This window comes from Bombina bombina, chromosome 2 (assembly GCF_027579735.1).
Source record: "Bombina bombina isolate aBomBom1 chromosome 2, aBomBom1.pri, whole genome shotgun sequence".
Taxonomy (NCBI): Eukaryota; Metazoa; Chordata; class Amphibia; order Anura; family Bombinatoridae; genus Bombina; species Bombina bombina.
The window spans coordinates 1,295,036,410-1,295,045,915 of NC_069500.1; the positions used below are offsets into that span (position 1 = coordinate 1,295,036,410).

A 9,506-nucleotide genomic window follows, 5' to 3' on the forward strand; every position below is an offset into this window, starting at 1 on the left:
TTATAAAGTTTAATAAGTGATAAGTCCACTTCATATAATAAATCAATGGCTTAATTAGCCGTGAGCACACAACAATGTATAAAAATAAATGTAAGAATAGGAAAGAGAAAAACAAATAATAAATAATAAAAAGAAGAAAAATAAAAAGTGTGATAGTGATTTAGTGCTTTAAGAGCCCTAGGTAGATTCACAGTTCCAGTTTAGTGAACCAAAAAGCTTCAAATACCCCAGGACCCATATACAATAGGCACGATTCTTCCTAATGAAATATACAGATAATCAAATAAGCCAACAAAGTTTCAAATTTCCATGTAGCTCCTGTTCAGTATGGTAATCCAACATGCAACTTGGATTTTTTCAATCAGCAGTGATTGCCATATATTTGACTTTTACAATTTTTAACTCTGCTCACAACTTCACAGATTACACCATGATATACCCAATTTGGAGATTAGTAGATGATTTAGACAGAATTCTACAAGCACTAAATATGTTAGTTCCACTGCAGTTCCGCTTATAATGGAGGTGCCTCTTTTAACCGAGTCCTCACATCTATAACATAATCAATCAAGCTTCAAGATTCAGATTTACTTCAAAGTTCTATTTGCCTTGTAATTCAGACTTTTAAATCTGGTCACTACAACTTCCTTGTGGGATTACTACTCAACATATACCAATATGTACCCAGTACTTGAGATTTTTTAGCCGGAGCTGTATATGCTTTATAAGAAACAAATATTCCAGATATGGTGGAAGTAATACGTTTTTCCCAGCTAACCATGGAGATGACTCTTTTAGCAAGATCCACACATATATATGATAGGCAATCAACCAAAATTCAGCTTGTACTCCCAAGCTCTGTTTGCCTTGTAATTCAGACTTTTAAATCTGCTTACTGCTACTTCCTTATGAGATTACTGCCCAGAATATACCAAGATGTACCTATTACTGAGATTTAAAGCCAAGGCTGTATGTGCATGTAGGAGACAAATACTCCAGATACAGTGAAAGTGGTAGATTATTCACAGCTGAACCATAGAGATGACTCTTTTAGCCAAGTCCACACATATATATCATAGTCAATCAACCAAGATTCAGCTTTTACTCCAAAGCTCTATTTCAGACTTTTAAATCTGCTCACTGCCACTTCATTATGGAATTACTACTCAGCATATACCAAGATGTACCCAGTACTGAGATTTCTAGCAGGTGCTGTGTGTGCATATAAAGGACAAATACTCCAAATAACGTGCAAGTAATAAATTTTTCACAGCTAACTATGGAGGTGACTCTTTTAGCAGGACCCACACATATATATCATATTCAATCAACCAGAATTCAGCTTTTACTCCGGCTGCTCACTGCAACTTCCATATCGGATTACTACCCAAGATATACCAAGATGTACCCAATACTGAAGTTTCCAACAGGAGCTGCATATATAAATAAGGGGCAAATACTCCATATACGATACAGAAATGATTAATTGCTTCCAGCTAGACTTATAAGGAACAGGTTTCAACCATTATATTAGTTAACTTGTGACCAGACAGAAAATTATGTTATCTCTGGGAGGCGCCAAGGTCAGGATTTTAAGATAGTAGCGGATTAAGAGAGGCCTTATAATCAAGATGCGGCCCACATTCCAGGAAATTTTCCGCTCCTATCCCCTAAGCAATTTTATCAGCTTTAACCTGTCCTCCCAGTGCACACAAACACAGCAGCTCTTACCGTCCTCTGTCCCTCTGGATTTACAATGGGTTCTTAACCCCACTCCTCTCCCCTACCTCTTCGCTCTGGCATGCGCCACTACGCCTTATAAGGCAAACTGTCGACTTCCTCCAGTGAGCTACTAATAGCTCCATGCCTCCAGCTCACGGATATCTCCCTGTGCCACGAGGCTGTCGGTTAGGGGAACACAGGTATCCGTTTAGTATCCTCCTTGCACACGCAAACAGCAGCACCTGCTCCTTGCTCCACCCCAAACAGAAGTCCAAGTTTGGCAGTTTCTACCACTTTAAGATGAATCTCTTGTAGGAAGGCAATATCACGTTTAAGTTTACCCAACGGCTTAATAATGGCCTTCAATTTTATTGGAGAGGTTATGCCACCCACATTCCAAGACATGAGATAAAGAGATTATATCATCATCTTTGACTAGTAGAGGGGAGCGAGAGAGAAGGGATGCGGAAAAAAAAGGAAAAAAATGGAAAAAGAAAAAGAACACATCACAAAGTGTGATAAAGATTAAAAAGAAGCATACATCTATTTGAAACTCCATTATTTATCTAGACTCTAGGTAATTAGATATTGACATTTTAAACTGCTGTTTAGAGTCGTCCTGCTACCTTGAAGAAAGTGGCCGCTTCTGAAACATTATTTAGAGTGCGCGGGATCCCCTCCCTTATCACTATCACTTTTGCAGGATATATCAATCTGACATTATAGTCAGCTTTCATTAGTTTGACAAAGAAAATGGACATCTCCCTTCTCTTTTGCCAGGGTTTCAGAGGAGAAATCCTTGAAAATCATGACCTTATGTGGCCCAACTAGAAAATGATTAAACTTCCTATAGTTTTTAAGATATAAAATCTTATCTTGGAAATTTGCAAATTTAAATATGATAGGTCTCGGCTTCTGAATTCCCTCACATGGAGCCTATTCTGTGGGCTCTTTCTATCTGAAAAGAATGTGAAGGGGGGATCTGAAGTACCTGAGGAAGAGTAGAGGATACAAAAGACATTAAATCCTGGAATTCAGCCATTTCAGGCAGGCCAATAATTCTAAGATTCTTACGCCTGGAGCGATCCTCCAGGTCCTCAATTCTGGCCTGTAGTATAGAGAGAGTATTGCTGTGTGCTATGGAAATAGGGTCTTGCAGGTTCAACCTAACCTCCAGTTCAGACACTCTTGTCTCAACTTCAGTTAGCCTAGATAAGAACTGCCTAACTTCATTAGTCAAACTAGAGATTTCCAATTTAATTTCCTGTTTAACCAAATCTAATTGGGGTGTGATTATTTTAGCTATCTCAGAGGCTAATTCTGACATATCACAATAAGAGAGATTAGAAGCCCCCCAATCTTGTGAAATGTCAGGAGAAGGTTCAGATTTTTTGTTACCTTTTCTTTCCCTTTGTTTAGGAGACATACTGGGAGCCTTTAGTATAAGATATATTTCTGTCCATGAACCCTATCTAAAGGGGTGGAAAACAGTGAGTAGAGCGACAAATCATTGCAACAGTGGGATAGTGATAAATATAGTGGATTGCTAATTATGTGAAATAAGTTGCAATTATAGTATATGAAACAACACAATTGAGTCTCTTATTATAGAAGAGACCCTAGTGATCTAGTGTATATGTGCCAATTATATTACAAGACCTGCAAAATAAAGCGTTAGTTATGTAAAGATATGCCCATTAAATTCAGGTCAAGACTTATCTTGGCTAGTAAAGTGCTTCAAACACAACAAAAAAAACTCAAATGTAAAACAGTGAGAAAAAAGAAAACAATAATAAGGGAAAACAAAAAACAACCTTGCACGGTTGTAAGTGAGCTTATAGTAACGCTAGTGATATCATAGATATCTATATATATATCAGTGTAGTGAGGAAAGTAGAGCTTGCAGTTTAATGTAGGGCCACGTGTAATATATATTATGGCCAGTATATAAATCCAAAACTACACAGGGAAGTAGTAGTGTACAGAAAAAGTGATAGAACACAAACCTTAAAACCAGTCAGAACTATACATCATTGATATGCTTAACTGGATTTATCTGTTGGCAATACTGTATGACTATTAACAATTTATATAGCAGTTATAGTTGTTGCCAGAAAATCACAGGTAGCAAAAGGTTGCAATAACTAGTATGTTGGTGTATCATGTACTTAAATAATGCTGACATACATCAGTTAAAGCCAGTAGAAAGTATACCAAATACATATATTGCAAAGCTAAAAGATTGTATATATCACAGTTATCAGCCTTATCTTAACTGTCCAATCTTGTTGGTCCTTAGTGAGAGTCCAGTGTCAAACATATAATGTGGCACCTTATTGTTCTGAGGCGTCAAATAGGACCACACCGGCGACGAGATTTGCCCGTCTACTGTGCCAGATTGATCTAAGAGGGGCTCCTTTACTGCCACTTTGAACAGCTTATTCGCTGGCTGCTTGCCCAAGATTCAAGAGGGGCCTTGTGGAAGCTGTAATATTTAAGCTGACTCCCTAGTTGTCTAAGGGGTAGTCTTACCCAGTACAAAAAAAAGCTATTCAAGCAGGTGAGGTGTGGAGGTTCTTTCCGTGAGCATAGATTCCAATGCTAGTATTGCATCACTTCATCATGTCCGCCGCCTCCAGAACACGTCACCACCGGGAAACTGGGGTCCAACCAAGGAGCGAAGCCAGCTGTTATAGGAGACTCCAGCCACAATCAGCCATCGTCCCGAATTCTGAAGTTTGGTGTCAGTGTATGGAGAGGCGCAGTGGTGAACTTGCTGCCATAGAAAGACAGGTAGGGAGACAGAGGACCAAGTATCTTAATCCTAAAAATCAGGGTAGCAGAGGGCTGCGGGATTTGCCCGTCCCTCTGTTATTGAGCCATATTCAGTCAGATGGCTGTGCAAAGGTCTTCCAGTATAGGCTCTAGATCCAAAAAGTCATAGGCAAATGTTAGTTGTTCCCCAGTAGCGGGGTATCAGTCAGTTCGATGCCGAGTGGAGCCAGGTAGGGGACTGTCCAGTCAGCTTGAAGTCTGGCTAAAAGCAAGGGTCTCATGTAGAAGCCCCTGATAGCCAGGAATCTAGCCTCTGGGGTCCTGATGGCAGTGGGCCGCGGGATTTGCCCGTCCTTCTTTACTGTAACATATCAAGTCTGAGTGGCTGTAGTTAGAACTTCAGATGCAGTCTATATGCCTAGGTGCCAAGATTATTAGACCCCCAGGAATTGAGTGTCAGCAGGTTGGGTGTCATGTGAGGCAGGGTAGAAGACCGTCCGGTCTGGTGTAGTAGTGAGGAGTGCTTTAGCCACCAAGCAAAATTGTAGCCAAAGGAAAGACTTCCAAGTCATGATCCGTGGATCTTGTTTCCGGGTCAAGCTCACGCAGGCTGGCCAAGGATGCTACCAGAAGCGGGAGAGTGGAACAGGTCTCAAACACAGAGATACGAAGCTGCAGCTGCCTGCTCGCTCCGCCCCCAGCCGGAAGTCCCGCTGCCATGGATTGCTAACACACGTGGACGCTCCTAAGTTCCTATCAGACTTCCTATCTTTACTCTTCAAAATATTCGATAATAAAAAGAAATGGAAAGTTTTTTAATGAGCAGCTTCATAAAGCTCTAGAAGTGGGTACAAATGCAGCTCCAGGAGTGGGTACAAATGCAGCTCCAGGAGTGGGTACAAATGCATCTCTAGGAGTGGGTACAAATGCAGTTCCAGCAGTGGATACAAATGTAGCTCCAGGAGTGGTTACAAATGCAGCCCTAGGAGGGGGTACAAATGCAGTTCTAGGTGTGGGTACAAATGCAGTTCTAGGTGTGGGTACAAATGCAGCTCTAGGTATGGGTACACATGCAGCTCCAGGAGTGGGTGCAAATGCAGCTCCAGGAGTGGGTACAAATGTAGCTCTAGAAGTATGCACAAATGCAGCTCCAGTAGTGGGTACACATGCAGCTCTAGGAGTGGGTACAAATGCAGCTCTAGGAGTGGGTACACATGCAGCTCTAGGAGTGGGTACACATGCAGCTCTAGGAGTGGGTACAAATGCAGCTCTAGGGGTGGGTACAAATGCAGCTCTAGAAGTGGGTACAAATGCAGCTCTAGGAGTGGGTAAAAATGCAGCTCTAGGAGTGGGTACAAATGCAGCTCTAGGAGTGGGTATAAATGTAGCTCTAGAGGTGGGTACAAATGCAGCTCTAGGAGTGGGTACAAATGCAGCTCTAGAAGTGGGTACAAATGCAGCTCTAGAAGTTGGTACAAATGCAGCTCTAGGAGTGGGTACAAATGCAGCTCTAGAAGTTGGTACAAATGCAGCTCTAGAAGTTGGTACAAATGCAGCTCTAGGAGTGGGTACAAATGCAGCTCTAAAAGTGGGTACAAATGCAGCTCTAGGAGTGGGTACACATGCAGCTCTAGGAGTGGGTACAAATGCAGCTCCATGAGTGGGTAAAATAGCAGCCATAGGAGTGGGTATAAATGTAGCTCTAGAAGTGGGTACACATGCAGCTCTAGAAGTGGGTACAAATGGAGCTCTAGGAGTGGGTTCAAATGGAGCTCTAGAAGTGGGTACAAATGCAGCTTTAGGAGTGGGTATAAATGTAGCTCTAGAAGTGGGTACAAATGCAGCTCTAGAAGTGGGTACAAATGCAGCTCTAGGAGTGGGTACAAATACAGCTCTAGAAGTTGGTACAAATGCAGCTCTAGGAGTGTGTACAAATGCAGCTCTAGAAGTGGGTACAAATGCAGCTCTAGAAGTTGGTACAAATGCAGCTCTAGAAGTGGGTACAAATGCAGCTCTAGGAGTGGGTACAAATGCAGCTCTAGAAGTTGGTACAAATGCAGTTCTAGAAGTGGGTACAAATGCAGCTCTAGAAGTGGGTACAAATGCAGCTCTAGGAGTGGGTACAAATGCAGCTCTAGAAGTTGGTACAAATGCAGCTCTAGGAGTGGGTACAAATGCAGCTCTAAAAGTGGGTACAAACGCAGCTCTAGGAGTGGGCACACATGCAGCTCTAGGAGTGGGTACAAATGCAGGTCCATGAGTGGGTACAATAGCAGCCCTAGGAGTGGGTATAAATGTAGCTCTAGAAGTGGGTACAAATGCAGCTCCATGAGTGGGTACAATAGCAGCCCTAGGAGTGGGTATAAATGTAGCTCTAGAAGTGGGTACACATGCAGCTCTAGAAGGGGGTACAAATGGAGCTCTAGGAGTGGGTACAAATGGAGCTCTAGGAGTGGGTACAAATGGAGCTCTAGGAGTAGGTACAAATGGAGCTCTAGGAGTGGGTATAAATGCAGCTCTAGGAGTGGGTACAAATGCAGCTCTAGAAGTGGGTACAAATTGAGCTCTAGGAGTGGGTACAAATGGAGCTCTAGGAGTGGGTACAAATGCAGCTCTAGGAGTGGGTACAAATGCAGCTCTAGGAGTGGGTATAACTGTAGCTCTAGAAGTGGGTACAAATGCAGCTCTAGGAGTGAGCATAAATGTAGCTCTAGAAGTGGGTACAAATGCAACTCTAGGAGTGGGTACAAATGCAGCTCTAGGAGTGGGTACAAATGCAGCTCTAGAAGTGGGTATAAATGGAGCTCTAGGATTGGGTATAAATGCAGCTCTAGGAGTGGGTACAAATGCAGCTCTAGAAGTGGGTACAAATGGATCTCTAGGAGTGGGTACAAATGGAGCTCTAGGAGCGGGTACAAATGCAGCTCCAAGAGTGGGTACAAATGCAGCCCTAGGAGTGGGTATAAATGTAGCTATAGAAGTGGGTACAAATGCAGCTCTAGAAGTGGGTACAAATAGCGCTATAGAAGTGGGTACAAATGCAGCCCTAGGAGTGGGTACAAATTCAGCTCTAGGAGTGGGTACACATGCAACTCTAGAAGTGGGTGTAAATGTAGCTCTAGGAGTGGGTACAAATACAGCTCCAGGAGTGGGTACAAATGCAGCCCTAGGAGTGGGTATAAATGTAGCTTTAGAAGTGGGTACAAATGCAGCTCTAGAAGTGGGTACAAATGGAGCTCTAGGAGTGGGTACAAATGCAACTCCAGGAGTGGGTACAAATGCAGCCCTAGGAGTGGGTACAAATGCAGCTCTAGGAGTGGGTACACATGCAGCTCTAGGAGTGGGTACAAATGCAGCTCTAGAAGTGGGTACAAATGGAGCTCTAGGAGTGGGTACAAATGAAGCTCTAGGAGTGGGTACAAATGCAGCTCCAGGAGTGGGTACACATGCAGCCCTAGGAGTGGGTATAAATGTAGCTATAGAAGTGGGTACAAATGCAGCTCTAGAAGTGGGTACAAATGGAGCTCTAGGTGTGGGTACAAATGTAACTCCAGGAGTGGGTACACATGCAGCCCTAGGTTTGGGTACAAATGCAGCTCTAGGAGTGGGTACAAATGCAGCCCTAGGAGTTGGTACACATGCAGCTCTAGGAGTGGGTACAAATGCAGCCCTAGGAGTTGGTACACATGCAGCTCTAGGAGTGGGTACAAATGCAGCCCTAGGAGTTGGTACACATGCAGCTCCAGGAGTGGGTACAAATGCAGCCCTAGGAGTTGGTACACATGCAGCTCTAGGAGTGGGTACAAATGCAGCTCTAGAAGTGGGTACAAATGGAGCTCTAGGAGTGGGTATAAATGCAGCTCTAAGAATGCTCCTATTTTATTCTCATCAAACATGATCCATTTGTTATTCCTGTATACACTTAAGCAAAAAAATTATACAAGATTAACAATACTATTACACCCTAACCACACAAAGGATTTGGTAATTACATTCAGTCAATTTTCTACCAAATTCATCCAAAGTGTTTGAAACATGTATTTCTTGCTTGATTTTTACTCTAAAAGGGCACTAAATGAAAAGCAAATTGCAGGGATCCCCTGGGAGATTTTTGCTCTAGTATAGAATGTTTGAACAGACTGGCTGTTTCCTTCTGGTCATCTTTTATAGTCATATATTACCACTGTCAGACAGTTTTATGGAGCAGCTCCCAATATTTCATTTGGAATCAGATGGTATATTAACTAAACTCCCAATTATATGCATGAAACAGGCAGCCAGCATCTCAGCTGACGTACCAACAGAAGGCTTTTATGTGTGGAACCATTGACAAATGCATTTACTGAAGAAATGTGGCACCTGCAGAAAAAAAACTTAAGCCTAGATTGTCTTTGATAAACAGCAGATACAAAATAAGAAGCATCTCGCAAGGATGAAATTAACTGTTTTTGAGAATGCTCAAAAATAATCCAAAATGACCTGCTTACAAGTACATTTTATGTATTATCAGATGGAAAATGATTTACTTAAAAACTGTAAACATTATCTAATATTCTTATCATAGTCAGTAGTGATGATCACTGATGCCAAAAGGTATGAAAACTAAAATACAACATAACATCTTTTTAGACACCAGAAATCATTGTTTTGGATCATTCCTGTTACATATCTATAAAAGTGATTTTTTACCCATCTAGGTTTTGCAAAAGTTGTTACTGTAAGCGTTGTAGATTAATATTGTATTTTGTTTTATGTGTAGTACAATGTTATTGTATAAATGATACTCAGACTAATCTATATTCTATTCCTAGCATACTATAGTAATATTTATTATGCTGTCATAAATAAAATCTATTTTTACTAAACAACTGTTGCACAAATATACTCTATCAGTTTAACTTTAAAGTTACTTTCAATGTAAACCACACATTTTTCCCGTGTCATTTTTCCAATACTATATATATATATATATATATATATATATATATATATATATATATATATACGTG

General features: G+C 41.4%; 1 protein-coding gene across 1 annotated transcript; it reads left to right on the forward strand.

Moving 5' to 3' along the window:
- Positions 1-4,344: 4,344 nt before the first annotated feature.
- LOC128647507 (fibroin heavy chain-like) lies at positions 4,345-8,395 on the forward strand. The gene is made up of 4 exons (XM_053700292.1): positions 4,345-4,515; positions 5,324-6,137; positions 6,222-6,737; positions 7,068-8,395. Exons 1-4 carry the CDS (start codon positions 4,345-4,347, stop codon positions 8,393-8,395), a joined length of 2,829 nt encoding a protein of 942 aa, XP_053556267.1.
- Positions 8,396-9,506: the final 1,111 nt, after the last annotated feature.

Excerpts from the sequence above, each read along its gene's own strand:
- LOC128647507 (XM_053700292.1), top strand. The coding sequence starts at position 4,345 with ATGTCCGCCGCCTCCAGAACACGTCACCACCGGGAAACTGGGGTCCAA. Across the intron at positions 6,138-6,221 it reads ACATGCAGCTCTAGGAGTGG|CTCTAGAAGTGGGTACAAAT; the intron begins GTACAAATGCAG and ends GTACACATGCAG. Across the intron at positions 6,738-7,067 it reads ACATGCAGCTCTAGGAGTGG|GAGTGGGTACAAATGGAGCT; the intron begins GTACAAATGCAG and ends ATTGAGCTCTAG.